Source organism: Ambystoma mexicanum, chromosome 8 (genome assembly GCF_040938575.1).
Source record: "Ambystoma mexicanum isolate Mex_15411 chromosome 8, UKY_AmexF1_1, whole genome shotgun sequence".
Classification (NCBI taxonomy): Eukaryota; Metazoa; Chordata; class Amphibia; order Caudata; family Ambystomatidae; genus Ambystoma; species Ambystoma mexicanum.
The window spans coordinates 137,897,055-137,924,811 of NC_090929.1; the positions used below are offsets into that span (position 1 = coordinate 137,897,055).

The 27,757-nt window shown below is 46.5% G+C and overlaps 1 protein-coding gene across 2 annotated transcripts in view; it reads left to right on the top strand.

Annotated features, from left to right (window-relative positions):
• The window catches only part of LOC138473546 (solute carrier family 2, facilitated glucose transporter member 8-like), a 251,640-nt gene that overhangs the window by 203,025 nt on the left and 20,858 nt on the right, over window positions 1–27,757 (top strand). For both annotated transcript variants that reach the window (XM_069612146.1, XM_069612145.1), the window contains one exon: window positions 7,619–7,774. In XM_069612146.1, the coding sequence (XP_069468247.1) occupies window positions 7,619–7,774 (156 nt within the window). The remainder of the gene's footprint in view (window positions 1–7,618; window positions 7,775–27,757) is intronic.

A 27,757-nucleotide genomic window follows, 5' to 3' on the forward strand; every position in this document is an offset into this window, starting at 1 on the left:
CTATTTCTTTTTCTCATGTAGCTTTTCCCCGTACTTCTATAAAACTGGGGGATGGGCTCATTTGCCTCCTCGCTCCTCAGCTTGCCATCCTCCTAGCTCCTTATGGCACTTATATGCATGATGTTTCCCCAGCAGGCTTGTCCCCTGCCTCTAGCCTTCACTAAAACCATGTCACTCCTCAGACACCGCTCTCTTGCCTTCTGTTTTGGGTGTTCTTTGCACCCAGTCTCAGGGCGCTCCACTGCCTTGGACGCTTTCTCTCACCTTATCGTGCGCTCTTTCAATCCTTTCCGGGGCTGTTATTTCTGCTCTTTCACATCCTGCCCCATTCAGCAGCTATTCCTATCATCCTATTCTCCCGCTGTGTGCTTTTGTGATGAGGGGCTTCCCTCTACCGTTCCGGGCTGTGTCCGTACCGCTTCTGCGCCCCCTAAATGATATCCCTCATGAGTTTTCTGTCCTTACTTCATGTCGGGCATACGGTGCTCCTCTTATGTTGCTCCCTCTCTCTGCTTTGAGGGTACCGTCATTGAGCACCTTCCTACTTCACTGCAGTTCTGTGCGGGTGCGTCCTTCCCCCCAGCCTCCGTATTATGCTCCGGTGAGCCTCCCCTCCAGCTGCTGTCCCTCCTGTTCCACAAACAGCAGGTTCCTCTGGTGTCCGTCGCGATACTGAGGGTGGTCCTCTCCACCTACCGTCTCTCTGCCGGTTCCTCAGCAGACGGGTGTTTCCTTTCTCCCGTCCCGCTTCTTCAGGCCTCAGCCGGCTCCATTACGCAGCTTTCCCTGCAGTCCGGGTCCGTTCTCTTACCCTTCCCTGAGCCGCGTTGCAGCCCGTTACAGCGTCAGGCACTACTCGGTAATGCGCTTTACCTCCTTTACAATCAGTGGGAGTGGGGAGGCTAATCACTGCTGAAGCTTTGCATTTGCTAATGTCACATCATGCGGCAGCCCAGAAGGAGCACAGGAACGCACACTCTCATGCTCCAGTGGCCATCTTGGAATCCCCAGTGCTCCCGTATTCTAACGAGTGTGGAAATGGACAGGGATACTCTGTTGGCCAATAATCCAGAGAAAGTCAGGAAAGCCCTATATGACCAAGACTAGGTGAGTAGCGCTGCTTTATTGCATTCCTATCCTTTTGTGAGCGATTTGGCATATGAACATAAAAGGCATGGAACGCCATCGTTCATTTTAGCTCGATTGCCTAATCATCATTATAGAATGATCCTTCTGAGATTACGCTGGAACTTGTTAACAAAAGAGATTCTATTTAGGAGACACATTATCACTCAGCAGGAGAGCAGCTGTAGGTTCTGTAATAAGGGACCAATGTAAAAATTGAAAAATTAATTATTAGAATGCGAAGCACTAACTAAGTCTAGAAACAAATTTATTTTAAAATGATGTAATTGGAATAATGTAATGAAGTTATGTCATTGTGATTATTATTGGATGAGATGTATAAATATTCATTCTGTATCAGAGGGCCTAGCGGTGGCCGGTTTTAATAAGACTATGAATGTGATTAATTAATTTATTGGAAATTGTATTCTGATGTTTTTATTCTCTATTTATGATGTTTGATTTTGACCAATTGCTTTGTGCTTTCTTTTTACAAAAGATTTTTTCTAAACCAGATACAAAAAAGAAAACGAATTAAACAAAGAGTTATTAGGGCTAGTTACAGGTTTGGGCTAAGTTAGATAAACACAACCTAAACCTTCAACAGCATGTCTTGTCATTGTGTTCAACAGTTTGCGTATCAGCTTGTGAACCTGAGTCGGGTTTCCCTCCCTAGAGTATATGATCAATTCAGTCACTCATAGTCCTGGGGGTTTAATTGTCTTTCTTGTCTCTTGAGTCCGCAGTCTCTGTTCCTCTGCTTCTCGCCCTCTATTCAAGGGAGATCCCTTTTCCTGTGTCTCCTGGGGCCACATGTGCCCACATGGTTGCCCACATGGTTGCATGTAGAGGGTAGAAGGAGGGACGAGTTGGTGTTTGGCAACAAAACTCAAGAGCTTCCGCCAAGAAGTAGTGAACTTGAATTTATCTAGAATCTTTACTTCAGATTTTCTTCTCTTCAGCATGATTCTCGACATCCTCCTTAATGGTTAACCATGGTCTCATGCCTAAGGGGACCTTTCCAGCACCACCTTTTCTCTCCGTTATGATCTGTATCTCCTCCTATATCCCCTGAATACTTCACAGCGGCTCCAGACTCACACTTGTCAGGCATTGGGATTGCCTGTGTCTGAACCTCCACAACTTCTCTCTGGCTAAATATCCTCTCACCTTCACCTCGCATCTCCTTTACAGTCTCTTTTCTGTCTGACTTCTGAATACAGTCTTCTGGTTTGATGTTCTCCACCTAGATCTGGTTCTTCTCTGTACCTCCCTCCTTACTATCGTCTCCATTCTCCTCTCTCTCTCTGCCTCCTTCCTAATTTCTCTTTGATGTTTTCTCTTTTCGATATCACATTTAGCCTCTACTCGTGCCTTCTTCCTTCCTCCATGATGCACTCTCTCTCTTTCCCGCTCGCTCTATCACTCTCTCTTTCTCGTATCTCTGACAACGTCCTCCTTATATCTCCTTCCAATCTCTTCCTTGTGTCCAATTCTCTCCTCCCTGATATTCTGTCACTCCTCCTCATGAATATGTTCTCCAACCACCTCCTTGAACCTCCAACCCGTCTCCTTCCTGATGTTTCTCTTAGTCTTGTCTTCTCCCTCCCAATGTCTTCCTTGAATATACCTACTTTCATCCCAACCTCTGTCAGCTTCTGATCTTGCGGTGGCTGAAGAAGAAATCCATTAACCCCTCCAAAGTAGTTTCCAATTACATTTTCTGAGCTGACTACCCTGGAGCAAAGGGGAAGTGAATACAATAAAATATTACAGGACATTGCTAGTGGCTCCCTCACACATTCTCTGATTGAGTGCCACTGACCTGGGAATCAAATACAAGAGGTTATTAGTTACTTCTTCTTACCTATCCTGTCCCACTATGATCTTTGACCTTTTCCACAAGTTACCTGTCGGCATCGTCTATGCGCTCCAAGGCACCCGTTTCCTTTCTCTGAATTTCTCAGTTTAGCTGCTGTTTCTGCTTCCACAGTTCTCTTCCTCAAGAAGGATTAAGAGAAATATCCCAAGAATATCTATCAGGATTCCACCAACTTCACCTGCTACCTTATTCTGCCTTGATCTGTATTCTTATATTTGTCTCTTCTCTGTGTAGTGCTGACCTCTCCTATTTGTTAATCTTGTTACTCCTAGATGATTCACTGCCTTTATTTTAGTGCTTATCTAGTTTCTCCAAGATAATTCTGTCTCTTTCTGTAGATTTATCTAACATCCTCTGGTTGACTTTCTTTCTTCTTGTGTACATTTATTTTGTCTTTCTCAGGCACCATATCTGTTTGTTTAGTCCCTTTTACCTCAGAATCTCATATTTTCTAAAGGTTTAAACTATTCGATGCACCACTGCTTCCGAGCGCCGTCTGCTGCCTTGATGCTCTTCTAAATATATGCACACTCTCTAATTTAGCTGCTTTTTCACTTACTATGTTTTTACCGCGCTGCTGCGTTCACTGAAAGGTCATCGGTCCTCTGTGAAGGACTCTGCTCTGCGCCACATCACCACGCTCCTCTGTGTGCCTTGAGGTCCTTTCCTCAAATTGTCCCAGCCCCTTACTCCGAGCGGCTTAATAACTGTTATTTGCCTATCACATTACTAAGTGTGCGTGACCCTGATAACGAAGATCCCGAGCTCCTGATCTTCCATGTTACCAGACGCCACAGAATTCCACCTCACTTAACACATAGTAAGATGGACATGTATACCTACTTGATAGGCCAACTATTTACATTAAAATAAGTTATTGTCAATTTTAGCACTGAGCTTTTACAGTGGAAAATATTTAAATATGTCACTTAGCTTTATGGTTCTTGACTGCTGGAACTGAAGATCTGTTTTTTCTTCTATGGCTTCTTCGTGAAAACCTGCTGAAACAACTTGATTCTCAAACTGTTCTGGAGCTAGGTGTTGCTGTGACCTGCTCAGTTCTTATCTTGAATGAAAGGCAGTTTAGAATTTTTCTGAAAATTCCAAGCTGCCTTTCACAAACCTCCAGCCAATCAGTTTTCCCATGAACACATTCATACACTCCAATTTACCTCCAACTGACAGAACAACCCCTGCCTTGTGTATCTCCTTCCCCTTCTTAGAGTACCCTCCTTGTATAACCATGACAACTCCTTCAATCACCTTTTATCACTCCCTTCTATCCTACCTGGTTTCCTTCATTCTCTCATCCGTCTTGCTGCAGACTTCTCTCTCCTCCTCTCCTCAGTCTCCTTTCTCCTCCTCCCGCCTCAAACATCTCTATCTACTTCCTCTCTCAAACTCTCTTCTTCCATCTCTTTCCATCTCTCTCTAGCAATCTCTGTAACTCGGTCCCCAATTTCTTCCAGCCACACTCTTGTCCAACTGCCTGTTCCTCATACATTGGTCGACTCTAGCCCTTCTCAATCAGCCACCCTACTTTACAGTTGTATTTTATTGTAGTGTAGGATTTATACCATGTATATCTTGTAAGCAGACCTCACAGGAAACCTGTGTATGGGCCCAGAGGGAATGAAAATAACCCCTAATGATTTGGAGGTAAGGTGGAGGAAAAACCTCCAGCAAATTACTGGAGGCAGTTCTGACACCTTACTGCCAAGAAAACATCAATTTCGTCAGAATTATCACCAGCAGTAATTCTGCCGAAATCACCATGGAGTCCTATGGACTCCATAAATGAGGACTAACACTAACACTGCCATACCGCCACTTTTCATCCTGCAGTAATTCCGCCAGACCAAGTGGCATTAACAGTAAATTCGTTTGGTGGTATATCGGCGGATTTAACCACAGACAATTTCACACACTCTTCTCCACTGAATTTCGCTCCAGAATTCGTGCAAAAAGCAGCTATAGATCTGTATGTTTCAATGGAACATAAACTCATTGCTAGAAATATTAATACTGACATGACACAAGGGAAACTTTAGCTCAAGATATTTATTAAGAAGTATATATATTTTTTTATTTTTATTTGATTTAGTTGAGAAAATACAGATTATTTGTATTTCAAGAACAAATTAACAATTAAAACATGCCCACTCTGCAAGACACTCCCTTGGGGTCGAAGCAAGTCGGTTCTCACCTGGAGCGACTCTCCCTTTGGGTACGGTGACTCCCGTTCCTGTGAGGGACTCCTTAAACCACCTACTGTAGATGCATACATGGGACTGACTATTATAACAAGGAATTTGACATCTTTTCATTTTGACTGAAGGCAATGCCAAGAGAAATTCATGTGGAAATAAAAGGAAGATGTCACCTTAAGACATATATTTAACGTGGACGAGTGCATGGAGAAGAGGAGGAGAGCCCTGTGCGCAGTGGAAGCCCTCTGACATCATCACACCTTGTGGAAAGAAAGTGAGTCGAATACCCCATGACTCCAATAAGCCGGAGAACGCCAGTACTAAACGACAGAGTCCGGTGTGTGCAGATGCAAGGAAAGCATTGTGAGGAGGAAAGAAGGAATGAGGTATCCGGTGGTTTCATGGCCACAAGTCCAGTGTGGTGGGCAGGACGCCTGTACAACGATGCCCAGATCACCATTGCTGGAAGAGTCGATAGCTTACGGTCATCCGTGGCAGTGTGTGGCAGGAACCCGATGAGGAGCCTAGAATGCGAAGCGATGACCGAGAAGTGTGATCTGAAGAAACTCGTTCCAGTTCTCGTAAGTAATGATATGACTGTGTAATTGGAATTGTAAAAAGCAGAAAAAACGAGTAACAAATTACTTGGTTGGGGAAGAGGGTTATTATAAGAAGAGAGAAACTCGTCCCAGTCTGGAGGATGAGATATTAAAAGGGAAACCAGTTAACAAGAGAAGTGAAAAGAATATACAGAAGAGGATTCCCCAGACCCTGCGGGGAACAAACAGAGATTAGAAAGAAATCCCATGGGAGAAAGGGAAGATACCCCATGAACAGGATAAAAGATGAGAGAGTCTGAGACAGGGAATGTATTACAAGGAAAGCCTCAAATTAAAAACTGGGAAGAGTCTACAAAGGATAACAAAAGTGTGAGGAACCACCGCCAGAGAAAACATTCTGAAAATATAGGACCACAGAAAGCATGAAATCCAAGAGTTTCTTTGAAGACCTACAGCAATTGATCTCAGAGACTATCCAGGGAGATTATGTTAAGAAATATCTGTACCACAGAGAAGTGTTGTAAATAAAGAAACTATATAAAGAGAAGAGAGAAGACCAAGCGAATATAAGACACTCTCCTAACCTATTTAATTTAGTTAGATATAGTGGTAGGGTCAGATAGAGTTAGTTTGGATGGAGGACACATTTACTCTGGACTTCCTGACAGCTGACGAGCACCTTTGGATCCTTTAGATAGGTAGGGTATTCTCACTAGCAATAGAGAAAGTTCAGCTTTTAATTTATAATTTGATTAAAGATATTGAATAATGTCTTCAGCATGTCTGACTCCTTCTTTCAATCCGCCATATAATGTTGGATCACGAAGTCCCATCACACATCGGTCTTAGTCCATCCAAGAATGTCACCAACCAAGACTCTTCTCTGATCAAGTGCCATCTCAGCTGGCACTGCTCCCAAGGAATATGCCACTACTTATCAACATAACTCAGACACAACTGCAACAAAGACGCAGGGCGGAAGGCTGGATTCCTAACTGGGGCACCATCATTGATTGCTTGCAACTCATTGGGCATCATTATGAGCTTTGCAGCAATTCAGTATTACTATCAAATAATTTCCCCTTTTCACTACTCGGTCTGGTGGATTTACCAGGGGTTTTTGACTGGTGAAAAGGCAGGGTTGATATTCATTTTTGTAGCCCGTAATACTCTAGGGGGATTGTTGAATATGTATCGTGAGCGGTAATTCCACTGCAGTAACTCTCCCGATTTTCACTTTACCTCCACAATGTATAGTTCCCTGGTGTGGGAAATTGGCAGTAAAGAGGTGGTAATGCCATTGCTGCCATTGTACTGCCGTTTCCCCATACTGACATATTTGTAATGAGGTCCATTGCATCTTTCTTAAAACTTAAACTCACTACAATACCCTCCTAAAAAGCATTCTACTGTTAGTTATCTTCCTGGCTACATTTGAGCCCTTTTCCCATACCCATTTCCCTTATGCAGATCGGAGATGAAAGAGAGGCCAGGCATGCCCTCCTCTTTTGAAGTGAGGGTTTGCACATGCTTCTTCTACCCCAGGCACATCTGCCACCTCCAGGCACAGCTGTTCTCCACCGATACAATGTTACCTCCAGGACTGACCATTCCATCTATTTTCTTCTGGGACATTGTTTGGGTGAGCTGGATAAACTTATCATACATTTCTCCTTTGACTAATAAGCCTGGCATCGTTGAAAGCTGGTGGGAAAATCAGTATTTTCAATTTCCTTAAATCTGTGTCATTATTTGCATCAATGGGGAGGATACAACTGAGTTCAAACTCTTCACCTTGAGTGATTGATTTGTTTAGTAAATATGTAAACCTTGTTTTGCAGCTGTTATTATGATGGTCAGCACAGCTTTGTTGGCAGTGTTTTTGAAACTTTCACCTTCCAAAGAAGAGGAGCAGGAAAAAAAACCGTCATCCTTCTCCAAAACAAACAGCGATCTTGATTGGATGGCAATTTGCAGTGTCGGGACCTTTGTAGCGGGTGAGTAAAATGTGTACATTTTACAAAAGAGAAGTGTGATTAATGTTGAACACCAAAATTACCTGCAGTGTATTTAAGCAACTAAAATTACCAAAATAATCCATCATTGCTGCAAATAGGTGTTTCAAAGGTTTTGCAGTTTTAAAAGTAGAACTGTACAATTCAACCACAGATAAGTACAGCAGGCCCATTTAGTCAGTCTGTGCATGTACACTAGGGTGTATGCACCATGCCGCTGCAGCCAACTGTGCAATATACAGTGGTAATCCCTACCCTTGACTCTGTTGGGCACTGCATCACAACCGCTGTTATGCTGTTATGTTAGCAGCATTTATAAAGGGTTCTATGCCGTTTCACGACAGGCATTTTTACGACTGCCTTTTTTACGAGGACACTATTACGAAAAAAGTCATCAATCTTCATTTTATTTTTATTTTTTTCACCCACCTAATTTTAGTTATTCCCGACCCTCCCCACCCTCCAACCCCTTATCACCCCTTTCCCCTTTCGCACCTCCGTAAAATTTCGATGACTTGTTCGTAATTATGTATTCGTAAAACTGGCCTGTTGATGAAAAGACGGTATACCTTATCAATTGCTTGTACGCTCAAACAGGTCTCTTGTTGCTAGATTTGCAGCGAGAGAGACTGAGTGCTGCCAGAAGCTTGATTGTAGGGTCAGTCGATGAAAAGCCAGATTCTTAGTTGTCTGTGAGATTTGCAGCTGGGCACTCAATATCCTTAGAGATATAGATGTAGCAATTATTTGACTAGATGTAACCCCTTTCATTAAACAATGTGCATTTCAAATAGCCTTGCATTTATGTATCATGTAATTAATGTTAAACATTACAAGACAATTCGCTATGTTGCATGGCAAAATTAGCACACTGTCTCCTCATATTTTAGTATTATGCAAGATAGTGTATTATAAAGTTATTTGAATGATTTGTTGATAGTGTTAATATGCAAGTGCAATGTCTTAAATGTAAAGGGGAAATACAGACTGTGAGAAGACTCAAAAGGTGAGGGTTTCATGATGTTTTAGTGATTCTGCCATTTTTCGATTAGGCCGTGTTTGAACAGCATCCAAGAGAACTTGTAAAGTGGCTGGATGGCCAGGGAGCGCAAATATTAGCGCAAATATTAATCATATTAGTTATTGTTTCAAAAGACGAAGATCCTGTTATCTTCTCTCATGAACCTTTTCCTAGGGAAGTCGAACATACAAAATAATAACGGATTATGAACATCATTACGAGTCCGGCGGTAGCCGTGCCGGAAAAAACAGCAGGCTGCCGCCGGACCCGTAATACCATTCTGCCTCTGTGATAACTGGAATCACCGGGGCATTACAACCCCGGTGACCCGGTAATTCCAGAGGCAGAATTGTGTAAATCCCCATTCCCATGGGATGGGGACCATGGAAACACTGGTTCCGTCCATGACAGAGCCGGTGTTCCCATGTCTGCCTGCAGGCGGGTGGTGTCACTCCCCCCAGGTCAGACCTGGGGGGACCTGGCGGGAGTGACACCTCCCGCCTGCAGGACTCAGAATCAGCCGGTCCGGAAACAACAGTGGCAGTGGATTTACCGCCACCGTTGTTTCCAGACCGGCTGACTTTTAATGAGGCCCTATGTCTTTTAGCAGTAGGTAAATGGAAATAAAACATTTGAAAAAGATGATTCCTGATGTGAATTAGGCCTCGGGTCGAGGCACTGCCAAAATACTGAATAAGGCTATCAGATCTACTACCCTCTAGCGAAGTTTTAGGACTGTCGAGACCATGACAGAGTGGTCTGCTAGCACAAATAATAGTGGGGTTTCTGTTACATGTTTCTTCTATGAGCTCTCTCTCTCTTTCCCAGGCAAGCTTAACGTTCTGCAACTAACAGTTTCTGTCCTTGGTCCAGTTAATTATTGGAGACAGCTTCATGTATCAATGTGGTAGTTGCAAAGATATGTTTCATGGTAAGCAAGCTGCTAGGCCTGGGAACGGTCTTTGTGTGCCAAGCTGGCTGGTGTCATGGGAAAGGATGTTAATGTATCTACTATTTGTTGCCACGAAGTGCTGATTTCACTTTTCACTAATTGCCCTATTAAGCCATCTCCAGGCGGGTGGATTTGGGATGTCACGTGTAATGTACTAACCAAAAGAGTAGGGTAATCTATGTCAATCTTTAGGTTTGCAAATGATGAGAGCTAGAAAGAGAATAGGGATTTGCATCTACTTGATGTCTGCACCATATTGTTACTTTGCGGTGTCTGTCTATAAAAATGGTAGCCCGATGTGGACGGGTTTAGAGTCCTCAGCCTTTTGGTCACTTGATACTGATTGATCTCCCGGACGATAATTGCATGCTTTAAAGAGATGTCTTTCTGAAATGTGTGCACCTCGTTATTGTTTCCTGGATTTATTTGGAGTCAAACAGCTGGTGACCTACCAACGTAATCTTCAGTCCCCCCCCCCCGAGGAGGCCGGGGGCACCCGCAGCACATCCTGGGCCACAGCACGCAAACAGAATAGGTGAGCAGACACTGTGTTCTCTAATGTCTGTCTGATCTTTGGATTGGGGGTGCTGTGGCAGGCTGTGCCGGCCTTTAAAGGGGGGACAGCATCAGGGTACTCAGAAGACACATAGTGAGTGCACATTTTGTTTGAAACGCAGTGTTTTTGACATTTGTCTTTGTTCGAATATTGCTTGTGAATTGCCACTGTTTAGAAGTAAATTAAATATCGGGGGAACGCTCCTCTAGATGAGGAAAGACAACGTTGTACAATACTGCATGAGTATTAATGAAGTGTTTAGGTGAATCTCCCCTGATGCGAGGAAAGATAACTTCATAAAGTGATGAAAAGTGCAGAGTTAATGTGGCGAAGCTGTATATATAGTGATGTTCCTATGAGGAAAGGACAGGTTATCCATCAGTTCGAGAAGAGAACTTGAGGAGTGTTGACAGTTTATCAGTGTCTTGTGAGCTTTGGAAATTAGATGCCGCTGGTCCGGTGTTTGTGAATTTGGTTTATTTTGAGTGAGGTTGGATCCTCGTGTTATTATGGATACTCTATTGGAACATATGTGTAAAGCACTTCCGCAATATAAGGAAAAGATTTTAAAGTACCGCAAAGAGCGGGTCCAGGGAACAACAGATAAACTTTTTGCACCATAGCCCGAAGAGGGCAGATATGAAAAAAATGTTTTAGTACATATGCACACATTTGTTGTCAACATTTAAAGGGAAGCAGTTTAAAAATAGACAGAGTATACTTGATTTCTGTAAAATGCTTGTAGAGAATGAGAATATCCCTGAGAATGGTAAAGAGGGATCCAATCAGGTGCACAGTCAAAAATGCCCTGCCCCCTTATGGGTCCTACCCCCTACAGCCAGCTGTAAGATACACTATAACCCCAAGTTCACAAGCCCAACTGAAGACCCAAAGGAAACATTAGGAAAATACCAGAACACCACCAGAGACCCATTAAATTTAGAAATTGAGAATAAGGCTTGCCCTCAAATAAAAGGAGCATTACAGAAGGCGGAGGAGCAACTGACAAGAGCAGCACAGGGACAAGGGTTGGGGGAGTGTGCACCAATAGGAACAGACCAATGTTGGGTGGGACAGATTCTTTTTAAGATTGATAATAAAGCTATTGAGAATCCTCATTTAGTGGCAAAGGAGGAAACACCCAATTTAGGGGAAGCTACAGGAGAGTCACAAGATATGCACAGGCACAACCTCAGTGTAGACTATGGCTGTATATACTGATGGGGAAGGAGAGGAGGTGGACAATGGGTGGGAGAGAGAGGACCCGGAAAAAAGAACACAATGGGGCCACAGGCTTACACTACAACTTGGGTGAATGGTCATAGCAAAGGGTAAGAGGCAAGGGAAAGTATAATGGTATAGAAAATGAGGAACACAGTTTCTGTTGCTGCAGAAGGGACTGGGGAGGTCTCAGTATGTAGTTTGGCCCCACATAGATCTGGACAACTTAATGCGTACCCTCCCCTCCCTCAGTGCGGTGGTGGGCAAGTGGATGTATGCCTTACAGAAGCACACAGCATGAATTATTTTAGCTGTAGGAGATATAAAGAGCTTGTTCATCTCTCTGTTGGGAGAGCAGGTTAATGAAATATGGAAAAGGGTGGTGGAGCATGGGGGAGTGATGTAGCTCGACACCGTCCATGATGACGCTACGTTTTACAAAACCGGATACATGTCTTTCCATCGAATCTATTCCAATCGAAGGTTAATATCATCAAATATTTTCCAATGAAAAGTGTTACATCGAATTCCCATACATAAAACACATTTTTTGCATGGAAAGTCTGTGAAACATGCATAACGTTATAACGTTACAGGGAGCTGTCCAGTGCTGAAATCTATAAAGTATTTCAGTACTGGCCAGCTTCCTCTAACTTGTGATGTTTATTGTTTATTGGGGGGGTCTCCCCTCCAAACCCCCCTCAACCCCCAGGCTTCCTCTCCACCTAACCCCCACCACCAGCCCCCATTTTCAAAATGTAACCCATGTCCAGTGCTGAAATCTTTAATGTATTTCAGCACTGGACAGCTCCATTTAACTTCTTGTGTTTAATGGGGGGTCTCCCCCAAAACCCCTCAACCCCCAGCAGTCCTCCCCCCTAACCAGCAATCCCCCTTTTAAAAAAATAACCCTTTCCTCAACCCAATGAATCCCCAATTCTGACAACCCATCTGTTAATGAGTTTGAGAGAAGTAGATCCACCCTTAAAATAGCTCAATTGTTGAGAAAACTAACTTTACTGAAGGGGACTGCAAGTCCCATAATCCTAGAAGTACTGGGATGAGGAGTAGGGCTCAAGAGGCATGTAGTTGCAGTAGTCAGGCAATTAACTCTAACAGCCCACTTGGGAAGCATAAAAGGCCCCCCCAGGTGCAGAGAATTGGAAGCAGTGGAACTGTAACTGGAATACGACCTGCAGCAGTAGTAGCAGAAGGAAGAAGATACGAGGTTGGCAAAGTAAGCAGAAGTGGGAGAATAAGAAGGACACCGGAACAGTGATACAGCAGATTTCACCTGCTTGTTCTGAGAGGGTTCTGTTCCCCTAAACTCTGAAGTGCAGAGGCTGTGCAGCAGAAGGCATGCAGGAGAAATGTCTTTCCACATGTGAGCTTGATTGCTGTGGATGCCGAGCAGCAGACGTGCAGGAGACAGAGGCAAGAAGCAGTTGTCAAGCCATGGGTCTCAGAAACGAGAGGGGCTCCCTAAACATGTGGCTGGACCAGAGACACCTTTACATGAGAAGAGTGTGGGTCCTCAGTGAGCCAGAAACACAAGAGATTGTAGCTGTAATTGGGAAAGCAGTGCAACCCACAGAGCAAGTGTTCAACAAGCCGGTGAGATACACCTTGCGTGAGGATTGCCAGCAACAGTGTTCAGCTCCCTTTTCACTCGCATAAGAATTAAAGCGAGTAGAAGTTGTTTGTGCATCTGAAATACCTAGAACAATGGAAATGTAGCACTCACATATAGCGTGAAAGGCATTTTAATCGTGTGAGAAGCTAATGTTGCTTAAACCCATTGTTCAGTCGTTGAAAGGCAGTTACTGCTTGAATGAATGGTTGTGTGTCCCTAATTAAGGAGAGGGAACACTGCTAAGACCATTACCGAATACCTAATCTTGACAATACAGGTGTTACAACCTTTTACTTGTGAAAACTACATGAAAGAGTGGTCGCATGTGCCTAATTGTGATTCCCAAAGGAGGACTGAACTATATCCTTCACCTTCACATGGGAATACAATATTATACCAATCTTTAAACTTTAAAAACTATGGGCCTCATTACAAGTATGCTGGTAAGTAATCCCAGTTTATGGCATGCCGGTGCCACCATTTCCGGCAACCCGTGATGCTGGAATCTCCAGAAGATTACATGTTGTTGTGCACACATATTCCGGCATTCCAGAAATGGTTTTACCAGCGTCACGGAAACACCACGAAAACCCCTCAAAAATGCCAACACCCTCATCCTTAGTGCCAGTGCCTCTGAATCTGGCAACACGGTCCCAGAACCTCCGGCACCGGTAAAGGCGGTCTCAGAAATACTGTGACCGGAAACAAAGTGATCGCCGGAACAGGAAATCGGCTGGTGGCTATTATAAAAACACAATCCATTGCAAAACTGAAAGCACAGGCGACATCCACCTAACCTTACCACACAAACTCCATTGTGACCATGACATCAACAGTCTGTGAGACCCAAACACCGAAGCCACGCTTCAGTGATGCTGAATTGAACATGCAAGAGGACACCGTTGTCCAGCATGCAGTAGACCTCTTCTCCAACGACCAGCACAGGCAAGCCTAGCTGCGCAACAAGAGCATCTGCGAGGAGGTGGCCCAGAAGGTCTCTGCAGTCGGCACAACTCCTGCACAGTGCGAGACTGCCACAAGTGGTGGGACGACCAAAGATTGAGGGAATGCAACCTCCTCTCGGCCCAGCAAAGACAGGACATGGCCACAGGTGGCCAGAGCGCATCCCTATACACCTGCTGGCCTGGTAGGAGATGTGCAGCAGTGTGCTGCACCTCAAGGCCATTGAAGGGGTTGGTGCTGCGGAGGCCGGAGCCGGGACACCTGAAGAGGCTGGTGAGTACACGTAACCCCAATGTAATGTCAACCTCCCTGTCCACCCTGCGCCCACTACTGTACCAACATATGACATGCCAATTGCATCGTCCACAACACCAAATAAAACCTGCATCCCCACCAAGAGTACAGCAACCTGGGTGGATAAACCGACATTCACCCTGGCCCCCAAAACATGACACATACCACTAATACACCTAGAACACAGCACATGCACCCTGTACTTCCAACAGAACATTCATCTGCTTCCATACAGACACACATCACCCTGCCACAGCTCAATACATGGACGCATTGCTTCCCTAGCACAAAGTCACAACAGTGCTAAGCCCCATCTCCACTCACAAATGTCCACCGTCACACACAAAGGCAACATGTGACCCCCTTGTCCCAGCCAGCCCGACCCATGAGCATAAATGCTCAACTAACCCCATAACTGCTACAGGCAGCAGGCACATGCTGACCCCATCCATACCACATCCCTCCCCACCCCAAAATCCCACAGCGTGAAGGGCCTACCCCTAATACAGTAACCAGCAATTGGCAGTACACCATGACAGTATCCGCAATGCACACTACTCTACCATGTACGAACATCACACATCCTCCCGCACAGTATGCATGACACAGGCATGTGTGCACCATGCCATGTACCCTGCCATGTCCCCAACACAACACAGCCACAACCAACATAATACATGTATCTCTGCCTCATCAATGCACACTGTTCTCTGACAACCTGCCTTTCTGACAATGAAGAGGCCCAGCCAAGCACTGCAAGGAGCACCAGCCGTCGATGCCACTCCACGGACTTCCACCACCACATCCACCCAGGACACCAAAGCCTCAACAGGCACAACTGCCACTGCCACCCCAGCTGCACCCATTGAGGCAGCACCAGTCACCCCAACTGGACCCGTTGAGGCAGCATTGGTCACCCCAGCTGCACCCATCCAGGCAGCACCGGTCACCCCAGCTGCACCCATCCAGGTAGCATTGGTCACCCCAGATGCACCCATCAACGCAGCACCAGCTGCTGCTGTACCAACACCACCAGCACAGCTACATGCATGTGCACATCTGTCCAGTGCAAAGGACAAAGCAGACAATGGCGGAATGGACACAGGGGAGACAACCGACCACAGCACCTATGAGCCATTGGCATTCAGCCTCATAGTGCCAATGAGCCCACAACACCCACCCTTCCCCAGTGTGTGTGAAATGGATGGCAAACTCTGGTGCATGGAGGAACACCAGGATGCTTTGACTGCCCTAGTGCCCTGGTGCAGAAGCCCCTCCAGGAGGCACAGTTGATGCACGAGAGTGTCCAGGCTAGTGGGCGTCAAAATGCTTGTGCACTTGGCCGTTGTACGAATGCCATTGTACAGGTGTCCAGGAGGGCACGGGAGGGCAACAGTGTGATGTCCTCAATAGCTGAGACAATGGCTATATTCCTGCAGGCATTCCTAGAAAGACATCCCACGGAACAGGCCCACACACCATCTATCAGTTCAACACCTACTAGTTCCATGCCCAGCAGCACAAGACGGCGTTCAATGCGGCTGTCCAGCTCTGCACACAGTCGTACGCCAGGCACAAAAAGGGGAGGCAAATAGGCCCCGAAGAGACATGTGCCCTGTATGTGACTTGTGCAAGTACTACTTGCCCAACATGACAGGAGTTGTGGAGAGACAGTTGGGGATGGGGAGTGGGGGGGATAGTTGGGGATGGGGAGTGGGGAGGGATAGTTGGGAGGGATAGTTGGGGTTGGGGAGTGGGGAGGGATAGTTGGGGAGGGGAAGTGGGGAGGGGAAGTGGGGAGGGATAGTTTTAGCAGTTGTTTTTTTCGATCCACATTTGTTAATCATTCCATTATACAAATTACACTTGGTATTGCATTGAAATCATGTCTGGACATTGCTTTTTTAGTACAAGTGAGTGATTTATTTACTGTCCAGTGCTTAGTGCGTTAGCTGGCCTGTGCCAGGTGCGTGTGTGAAGTGATCAAAAATAGTACTGAATCAGTGCATCGTATGCATCATGGCCATCCATGGCATTGATGCGATATGCCAATGGCAGTTCATCTTCACTGTCATCCTCCTCCTCCTCTGGTGGATGCATGTCCATGTCGGGGGTAGTGGATTGTTGCACCTGATACACATGTTGTGCAACATGGCACAGGCCAGTACTATCTTGCTCACCTTCACATGGCTGTACATAAGTGCCCCCCCCCTCGCGATCTGTTCAGGCAGTGGAACCTTGCCTTTAACAGGCCAAATGTCTGCTCAATCGTACAACGAGTCCTGATGTGATCAGGGTTGTATCACTGCTCGTGCTGGTTCTGTGGTTGCCTCACGGAGGTCATCAGCCATGGCATCAATGGGTATCCAGCATCACCTGCACGGGAGCGACAGAAAGTGGAAAAGGTTCATGTTGGCCTGTATCATATCATGTTGGAATAGTCGGTATAGTGTTCACTGACCAATGCAAAATTTCACATGCAAATTTCTGAAGACGTGGCATATGTCATAGTTGAGCATGTTGACATGCACATTGTCAGTGGGAAAGGATGTCCATGCATTGTATGGACATTTTTGTGTGGAATCAGGGTGATCTTAGGGATTTATGTCTGCAGTCATCAATGTCAATTTAATGACACGTTCAAAAAGTAAATGTGGCTTTTCCAGGTGTAAGTGTGTCGGTGCCATTACCCAACAGCCAGGTACGCTATGGTGTATCATCCTCCCCCCATTCAACAGCGCACATGCTTTGGTAAATAGACTCACCAACAACCAAGTACGCTATAGTGTATTATGCCCTCCCAATCAACAGTGCACATGCTTTGGTAAATAGACTCCCGCGACAGCCAGGTACGCTCTCTGCTGTGATGTGCCATGTAGCCTGGAAGCGTGGAGTTCTGCAGCGCCATGGAATCGTGGGTTGAACTAGGGAATCTGGCACAGCAGTGGGTGATGAGGTGGCGGGCATCGCACATCATCTGCACATTGGGCCTCAATGCAAGTATGCCGGTCCCGAAATAGCGTTGCCGGTAGATCCGTACCAGCAACTTTTTTCCAGATCGGCTTAGTCTGAGTTGCGATGCCGGTAATACTGGAACCGCCACAAGTGACCCGCAGCATCCAGCAACACCATTGCCGGAATCTGCAGAGAGATGCAGCAGCCGTGCCTGAGATACCGGCATGGCGTTAGTAAGTGCACATTCCGAACTGCACGGACACGCAATTACAGGCATGGAGATGCCGGTAGCAATGTGAAAACGATGCCTGAAACACCGGCATCGTGGACTAGGTGCTAAGTAGATTCAGGTGTGTAGAAACATGCCACAGGTGCACAAAATCAGAGCAGGTTATCCCACTGAGCAGTGCTACAGCGCAAAAGAACCACTCCCACACCCCAAAACCCCTTACAACATCACAATGCTAGCAGTAGCAGTACTGGAGCTGGAGGCCATGCCTGCAGGCCTATTAATTGAAGAGGCAGGGAGGCAGAGGATGCAGCGGAAGTGCTCGAGGAGAAGGAGGGCCTTCATGGGCCAGCAAAACACCAACGTCCACCAGGTTGCATCATGCAGACAGCCATCAATTCCACGCTTAAGGGCCATGCGTTTCAACCTGAGCCAAAGCCAGATCCAAACCCTGTACCCGCTAGACAGGGACACCATCACTGCAATAGTGGACCTGATCCATGACGACCTGGTCAGCCTCATAAATATCCACACAGCCACCCCCCCCCCTGCTCAAGGTAGTGCCTGTGCCACATTTCCTCGCCTTAGACACATACCAGCACACTGTTGGCGAGATGCATGAGATCTCCTAACCCTGTTTTCACGTGTCCTGTTCCAGGTCATTGATGCACTCCTGCGCCACATTCGAGACCAAATCAGCCTACCCAGGACTGCTGACCAGGTTAATGGCATGAAAATAGCCGTCCATGCCCTTGCAGACAGGCCTAACGTCATCAGTGATTTCGGCTGCACACATGTGAAGCTGGTGGCCAGGCATGCTGTGGATGCTGTGCAACAGAAAACGTTATCATTCACTGAATGTGCAGATGGCGTGTGATGCCCGCCACCTCATCACCCATTGCTGCACAAGATTTACTGGTTCTACCCACGACTCCATGGTGCTGTGCAACTCCACGCTGACTCGGTATATGGCATGTCAATGCGGACAGCGTACCTTGCTGCTGGGTGAGTCTAACTACAAGGGCATGTGCACTGTTGAATTTGAGGGGGGCAGAAAAGACCATAGCATACCTGGCTGCTGGGTGAGTCTAACTACAAGGGCATGTGCACTGTTGAATTTGGGGGGTGGGCAGAAAAGACCATAGCTTACCTGACTGCTGGGTGAGTCTAAGTACAAGGGCATGTGCAGTTTTTTATTATGGGCATGTATAACACCCATCACCAGTGGCTGTGCACAGTGTATGCATCAATCCATTATTCCTCCTACGTCTAAGCACTCATACAATTACTAAAACACCATGAAAGCACACAGAGGCCGGATAGGGAGGTTAAAGTGGAAGGTAGACCATGAATAAGAGCAAGGATAATCAATTGTGACAATAGTACAACAAGTAAAGTAAAGGTTAAAGGGAGACAAACCTACTTGGTGTTGTGAGTGCATTAAACGTGCAAGTGTGCAGATGTTACTCAAGGTGCAACACAGTAATAGCATGCCTGAGTGCAAGGCCTTGACAGGCGTGTCTCAATTTTGGCAAAATATCCAGTGCATGCATGACAACATGAATTTCGTACAGCAATAAACAAAAAGAACTACATGTACCAGAATGCACCACACCAAAGTGACAACAAGAAGGACAAACACAGTCAAGCAAACCCACAACACCTGATGCACAGATAGAGAATACATATGCTCCCACCCACATAACACCATTTGTCTGCACACCCATTGTATTTGTATTTATTAGGTTTATATCTCGCTTTACGCAAAAGCGCTGCACATTTTAACAACAGGGTAAATTTAACGATAACAAATTAACAGTAACAGTAGAAGCAAATATGAATGTGAAGCAAATTATGAATTTTGAATCAGACCAAGAAAAGAGTATGTAGAGCAATTAGAGAGAGGGGGAGGGGAGAGTAGTGGAGTAGAACTGGGTGGAAGAGGGAGGGATGGGTAGGAAGAGGAGAAGAGGAACAGGGGGTCAAAGGGGGTGTAGAGGGAGAGGAAGGGGGAGTGGAGGGAGGTGATTAAGGGGAAGAGGGAAAGGGTGGGAGAGGGGGAGTGATAAGGGGAGGGGAATCATGGCGGAAAATGGAGAAGGAGAGATTTAAGGGAGGTGCGGAATGAGGAAAAGGTAGGAATAGAGCGGATTGAGAGAGGTAAGGAGTTCCAGTGGTGAGGAGCTACGAGTTGGAAGGAGCGGAAACGAGAGGAGGCACAAGGGGAAGGAGGAACAGTAAGAAGGAAGTGGTCAGCGGAGCGAAGGGAGCGAGAGGAAGTGTAGGAAGAGAGAAGGGAAGAGGGGAAGAGAGATAAGGGGGAGCAAGATCATGGAGAGATTTGAAGACTAAGCAAAGGACATGAAATTTAAGTTGGGATTGAAAGGGAAGCCAGCCAAGGGAGGATAGGGAAGCAGAGATAGAGTCTCGGTAGGTGAGGAGACAGAGGGTACGGATGGCAGAATGGTAGATAGATTTGAGGGGGGCGAGATGTGAAGTAGGGAGACCAAAGAGTAAGGAGGAGCAGTAGAAGAGGCGAGAGAAGATAAGGGAGGAGATTAAAAGTTTAGTGGCATGGAAAGTAAGAGAGGGGCAGACCTTGCGAATATTATAGAGGTGGTAGCGACAGGCGCGAGAGGTGAGAGAGATATGGTGGGAAAAAGTGAGAGAGGTGTCAAAGTGAATGTCTAAATTGCGAGCGTGGGGGGAGAAAGTAAGATTAGAGGGGGGAAAATGAATAAAAGGAGGAGGTGTGAGACGGGGAAGGGAGTTGGAGGGGAAGAAAACTACTTCAGTTTTGTCAGAGTTAAGGGAAAGGAAGCGAGAAGACATCCAGTTTTTAATCGCAGTAAGACAGGAAGAGAGTTTAAGGTGGAGTCAGGAGAGAAGGAAGAGAAAGAAAGAGCTGCGTGTCGTCGGCATAGAAATGGTGAGAGATGCCAAATGAGGAGATAACAGAGGCAAGGAGGGAGGTTGAAAGTGAGAAAAGGAAAGGGCCAAGCAACGAGCCTTGGGGAACTCCGTATTCCAGAGGCTTGGAAGGAGAGGATCGGCCTCCCCAGGAAACAGTGAAAGAGCGGGAGGAGAGGTAAGAGGATAGCCAGTTGAGTACAGAACCTTTGAAACCAAAGGAAGAGAGAATGTTGAGAAGAAGGGGGTGGCCAGGTCCCCTGCCTGTTATTGGGCAGGTAACCTGCCTGTTAGAACCACACAATCACACATGCATCTCATTCGAAATCTAGATGTACCCTAGTACATGGACATATCTGTAATATTTCTTTGTGACACAATAATGACACATACAGCAGTTCCTTTTGTGTCAGTCGTACTAAAAGGGTCAGAGGTCATGTTGTCTGTGAATGTGCCATGTGAATTGCACTGCACACCACACACCCAACACGCTTTCTTAAAAGTGCATTTCTCCTACCCGAAATAGGACATATGCTAGCCAAACTGCATTTTCCATGTGCATGTTTGCCTCCTCAAGTGAAGACTATACAGCCTGTGTCAACATGATATGGCCAGAATAATGACATTGTAAACTTTCTGTTGCTCCTGTGCATGTGATGCTGGTTATTCCCTGAAACACTTGTGTATAGGCACATTATAAATTCCATATCATATCATGGACTGGTTGATGACCCTCATGAGGCAACCATACAACATCCATGAGCAGGCATACAACCGTGCCCATGTATGTACTCGGTGCACCATCAAACAGACATTTGGCCTATTAAAGGCGAGGTTCTGCTGCCTGAGCAGATCGAGCGGAGCACTAATGTACAGCCCTGAAAAGGTGGGAAAGATAGTGCTTGCCTGTGCAATGTTGTACAACATTTTTATCAGACACAACAACCCCCTGCCACCCGACATGGACATGCACCCACTTCAGACTGAGGATGACAGTGATGATGAGCTGGCAATTGCACAGCGCCATCATGGCATGGTTGGACGTGACGCGCAAGATGAATTTATACAGCACTTCTTCTAATCACCTGTGACACACGCGGCAGAGCCCAGGTAGCGCACTGGGGACTGCACATAAATAAAAACACTCACAAGGAAAAATCAATGTCCATGATTTTTTTTTTGCAACACCAACTATATTTTGTGATAAGAAAATATATACAAATGTGAAATGACTTAACTCCCAATATTATACACTCCAACTATCCCTCCCCAAGCCCCCTCTCCAACTATCCCTCACCACTACCTCTCCCCAACTGTCTCTAGCCAACTCCTGTCATGTTGTGCTATGTACATTAACACGAGTCACAGACAGGGCATGTATGCGTCCATGGCCTATTTGCGTCCCCTTTTTGGCTCCGGTGTGCAGTTGTGTGCAGGGCAGGACAGCTGCATGGAACGCCACCTTGGGCCGCTCTGCACAGAACTACTAGGTGTTGTGCTTGTTGATGGAGTGGGTGGTAGTGCCATGGGCCGTCGGTCTAGATAGGCCTGGAGCAACATCAACATTGTTTCATTAATGTAAGACATCACACTGTTGCCCTCTTTTACCCTCTGTGACATTAGGACAATGGCACATGTGCATCGAGCAAGTGCACGTGCATTACGTCTTCCACTGGCCTGCATGCTCTCCCGCATGAGCTGGGGCTCTTGGAGGTGCTGCTGCACCAGGGATGTGAATGCATCCTGCCGTTGCTCCATCCTGGTGCGACAGCCTTCAGGATCCCTCACACTGGGGAAGGGTGGATGCTGGGGGGTAATTGGGCCCATGGGGCTGAAGGCCAGGGGATCCTCAATGGTCTGGTCTGTCATGTCTCCAGTTTCCAGACCAGCCTCGTCCGCTGTGTCGTCTCCAAAGCATGCATGTGCACGGCCTTGTAGCGGTGGTGGTGGGGGTGGCACTGCTGCTTCTGGGGCTGGCGGGGTGGGAACAACTTGTGGGTCCTGCAGTGGCAGTGGTGAAGGGACAACATGGGCCTGTGGTGGCATTGGTGGAGGGACAATAGGGGCCTGTGGTGGCAGTGATGGAGGGACCACTGGGGCCTGCGGTGGTACTGCTGGAGGGGCCATGGGGGCCTGCAGTGGCACTGCTGGAGGGACCATGGGAGCCTGCGGTGGTACTGCTGGATAGACCACGGGTACCTGAGGTTGGTGGACAGATGCAGCTGGGGTTGCAGTTGCATGTCTGGCTGTTGAGGGTGTGGAGTCCTGGGTTGAGGTGGCGGTGGTCCTTCGGCGTCGACACCTGGTGCCCCTTGATGTGTTGGGATTGGCCTCAGTGAAGAGTGTGGCATCAGTGAAGAGTGTGGACTGATGAGGCAGATATTCATGCTTTGGCTTTTTGATGACAGTGCTGTGTCAGTGACATCGCGGGGGACATGGCATGGTGCACGTATTCTTGTTTCATGGATACTGTGCGGGTGGATGTGTGATATACCTACATGGTGTGTCGTGTGCAGGAGATACGGTTGTGGTGTACTTGTAGTTTCTGGGTAGGGTTTTAGAGGTTTGGCACACAAGCTGTCGTGTTGTAGAGGGTTGTGCCATGGGTGGGGCCACTATGTGCCTGCTGCCTGTAGCACTTACAGCGATCAGTGGGAATTTGTGCACATGGGTCGCGCTGGCTGGGATGAGGGAGTCACATTTTTCCTTGGTGTGTGACGCTGGTCATTTGTTAGTGGTGTAGGTGCTTGGCACTGACGTGACTTTTTGCCGGGTCTAGCACGGCGGAAACACAGCAGTTCTGCTGTGGCAGGGGATGTTTGTCTGAGTGCCAGCAGGAAAATTCTATGTTGGCGATACAGGATGCCTGTGCTATGTTCTATGTGTGATTGGGGTATGAGAGCGGTTTAGGGTGAAGGTGCATGTCATTGAGTAGGACCAGGTTGCAGGTGGGGGGGCCAGCAGGGCTGTGTTGGTGTTGTTGAAGGTGAGAGGCCCCCACAGGCCTGCTGGTGAATTAATTGCCCAACAGAGTCAATACAGGTACATCCCAGGAGGGAATAAGACCAAGTCCAAGTGAGAGTGCGATCAAAGGCTTTTATCTAAAGTTAGGGCAAACAGAATCTACTCTGCTCACGAGAGCGCTCTGCAGAAAACATGTTACATTTCATTTTCATACACATGATAACTCGTCAGCAAGGGGGAGGCCTAGGGGGCACATATTTGATCGGGATTGGTCACTAAGGGGAGGCACCTATGGGTGCTATACGGTCGGTGATGGCTGATTGGTCCACGGACACGTGACGAGATGATGTGATATGTGGGGTCGAGAGTTCAGTTGGACATCCGATGGGTTGACACTTTGATATTCTACTGCTGTAACATTTGCCCTTGTGGCCACACATTATCATCCATTCATACCTTTGACTGGTTCATCCGGCTGCAAGGCTGGCACGTGTGGAAACAAGGCATGCTTATTCATTACTTAGCATCAATTATATGACTCTATCAAGGATATCACTCTCTCTTGCTCAGGACATACTTGAACACTAAGCTGGGGGTGGGGGTTGTAAGGTCAATGTATGATTGGTGGTAATCATTCAATATTGACAAGGGGGAGGTTAGAATATATGGTGGCTGTTACTGGATTACAGAAAATACATTTCATCTTTGGACGTGCACTTCCTTATAGGGGCTTAGGTGTCTAGGTATCTGAACAACATAACTCCTTATGAAGCCAGGACGATCGGGGATAGGATTAGGCCCCCTTCATCACGTGTTAACTTGGGGCCTTTATATTTACTCATCACGGTTTACCGCTTCATACATTTTGGCTTTGCGTTTAGGACTTCTGCTAATTCCATGCAATTTGGGCAATATCACAACACAAAAACAGGGGGTGGCGAGAGAGGAATAGCTGACAAATAACCACACAACACGGGTAGCTAAGTACGACTAATGGTTCATATGAGATTTTCTAACGTTATGCATACAATAACATTCTACAATATCAACAGTGAGGTAGCATTGTGTGAACTTGCAAGATCTAAGGTTTGTTTACACGTTATGGAAGTACAATTAGTCGTGTACATATTTCAATGTTATGAGTCAACATACACTGTACCTTCAATATTACAGGTTAACATAGGAACTTCTAATAGAACACGTATATGTATTTGCACTGCTTTACTCGTTGGCTCGGTTAAAATATCAGTGGGGTCATACGAACTCCACACAAAATGAGAGGGCACCCTTTTGCACATACAGGTCAGAAGGGAAAATACATTCACTGATTTAAGGGTCTCTTTCGTTGTTGACTCTGCTCTGGGGTGCACGGGGATTAGGTTTTTATGGCCAGGGTGCAGGGCAAATTTACAGAGACAGATAGCACTGGCTCTAGCCCTTTCCCCCTGAGCTGCATCTGAATCACTGGAGGGAGTTGGACTACAAGTGATACAGTGTGGGTTTTGTTGCATTCCTGCTGCCAGCCTTCTCATGGGAACCAGGCAATTATGCGGACGGCAGAGAGGAGGTGGCGGGGGTTGGGTTACGCAAGCTGTTCGCTTAACATAGATGGCTGCAGACCAGGGTGAAATCTGAATAGCCTTCCCCTTATTTGCAAGATGGAGTCTGTACGTTACAAAATGGAGTCCTGCGTTAACTATACACGGATATGCATGGGAATATGGCAGCACTCATGGATGCATTCGTGTGAAAGGGGTGATGGTTCCAGAGGTGTTCCCGCATGAGTGCCCCAAGTCCGGGGCCCTGGACCTGAAGCAGCCATAACTGGGCTCACCTGGGAAGCATAGGAATAATAGAGGGGGCTTAAGTGTCCCCTCCCTCCACTCATTGTGCACAACTCACTTGGAGTGTTTTGCAGCTGTAGTGTGTTCAGGGTGGACAGGGAAATTGATGTGACATTGGGGTTATGTGTACTCATCAGCCTCCTCGGATGTCATGGCTCCGGCCTCTGTAGCACCAACACCTTCAATGGACTCCAGGTATAGCACACTGCTGCACACCTCCTCCCAGGGTTGCAGGTGGATGGGGGATGCGCTGCCACCACTTGTGGCCATGTCCTGGCTGTGCTAGGCCAACAGGAGGTTGTGCACCCTCAGGTGCAGGTCATCCCACCTTTTGTGGCAGTCATGCACATTGCACAGGGTTCTGCCAACTACTGTTACTTTCTGTGCAACCTCCTCCTGATGGTCTTCTTTCTGACCCCATCAGTATGATCAATTGTTAAAGAACCATCAATGTAGAGCACGTTTCCCCCCTCAAGTGTGTCCTCGTCTACCTTGCGTGTCTCGCTGAACATTTCAATGTTCTTGGTGCAGTTGTGTGCATAGTCTCCTACTTGTAGGACATCTGCCAAGAATGTTACTGGATTTACAGTCTTGCATCCTACTGTCTTCAAGTCTACATTCAATAGTATCACCTTGTATCCTGATGCTCTCTGTGTGGTCAATGTGCTCTTTGGATTCTGCACCATTGTTACCGCTGCTGACTTCTCCACTGCAAAAGCCGCAGCTGCCAAAGCTTGTTCGCATTGATAATGTCCTCTCATTACTGGGTCAAGTTGTCCACTGTAGTAAGCTATTGGCTTGTGACCCATGCTTGTCTTTTGTGTCAGTACTACCTTCATTACTGTACTGTCGGTGTGCGAGAACAAGAACAATTCCTTTTTGTAGTCTGAGATCCCTAACACTGGGGCTGGGCATATTGCTTCCTTCAGTTCATCGAATGCTTCAGTCATCTCAGTTGTCCATGTTGGTGTCTTGTTTCCCTTCTGTGCATCCTTCAGGGTGCACAATAGTGGCCTTGTGTATTTACTGTATGTTCTGTAGTCAAAGACCCATGCACTGCAGTGGTTGCATAACCCTAAGTACTGTTGCATCACTGTCCTGGGTTTAGGTGTTTTGCATATTGTTTCTGCTCTCTCGGGGTAATCTGTCGGCCATTTTGTGATATTGTCTATCCAATGTATAGCACTTCCTTCCGACAGTACTGTACCTTGCCCTTGTCCACCTTGTATCCTTTGTCTTCTGACACAATCAGCATGTGTACTGAGTCCTGTCTACACTGGTTTCCTGTCTCACTGCAAATCAAAATGTCTTCTACATACCATAAAACTGTGCTTTCTGTCTGCATGGTGCTCAGGTCCATCTGCATAGCTTGGTTAAAGATAGATGGTGACTTAAAGTACACCTGTGGGAACCGAGTCTGTTTCCACTTCTGGTTCCTATACATAAAGCTGGTCAAGTCTTGTGAGTCTGGCTGAAGTGGTACTGAGAAGAATGCATTCTTCAAGTCAATGACCGTGAAACAGGCAACTTCCGCAGGAATGCTGCACAAAATCGTTGTTGGATTTGCAGCTAAAGGATACTATGCTTCTACAATATGGTTGTAGAGGAGGAGCCAAATACCCCTACCAGAAGCTCTGCCCCATGGTGCCTATATGTTGGGAACCGGAAATTGCGACATGCGCAGTACCAGTGAGGATGCCTATACTGCAAAGAATTCTTGAGACAAGTTATCCACTGAGAAAACCTTATATGCATTCAAGAAGAATTAATTGTCTTCTGGAGAGAATCCCATAAGAAGTATGAAAATGAATGAGGAAAAGGGCTGGTGATGTCACGTGAAGCAGAACTGATGCACCTAGAAAAGACAGCAATGAAAAAAGAACATAAAAAATCTATAAGATCTGAAGAGGAGGTGTCAAAGTTAAGCAACATTTCAGAATTTAAATGAAGATGCTGAAAGTGAGCGTCCCCCAAAGAGACAGTGATAACTCCCCAATGAGAGTCAGTAATGGACACACCCCAGGAGGGAATGAGACCAGGACCAAGTGCGGGTGAAGATAAAAAGTAAAGTTTATCCAAAACCAAATAGGGCAAAAAGAGAACTCTGCAAACTCTGAGAGCGCTCTGCCTGACAATAGAAAAACATTCATATTTATTAAAAAATTGCGTCATAGATGATGTAGACTATAGGGGGCACATAAGTTGTGGGGATTGGACATTGCAGACTGGGCATTATGTATTCTTTAGGCACGATGCTCCAGGATTGGCGGAGGTCCATGTGGTGCCAGCGCGGGGTGCACGGGGCAGCTGGGCTCTTCTGGGTGGAGCGCAGGGTCAGATGATGTCCAAGCTGTTACAATTTATGCTACTTAACAATTGCCCCTGTGACCACACATACCTTGAATGTTATTTATGCATTTTGA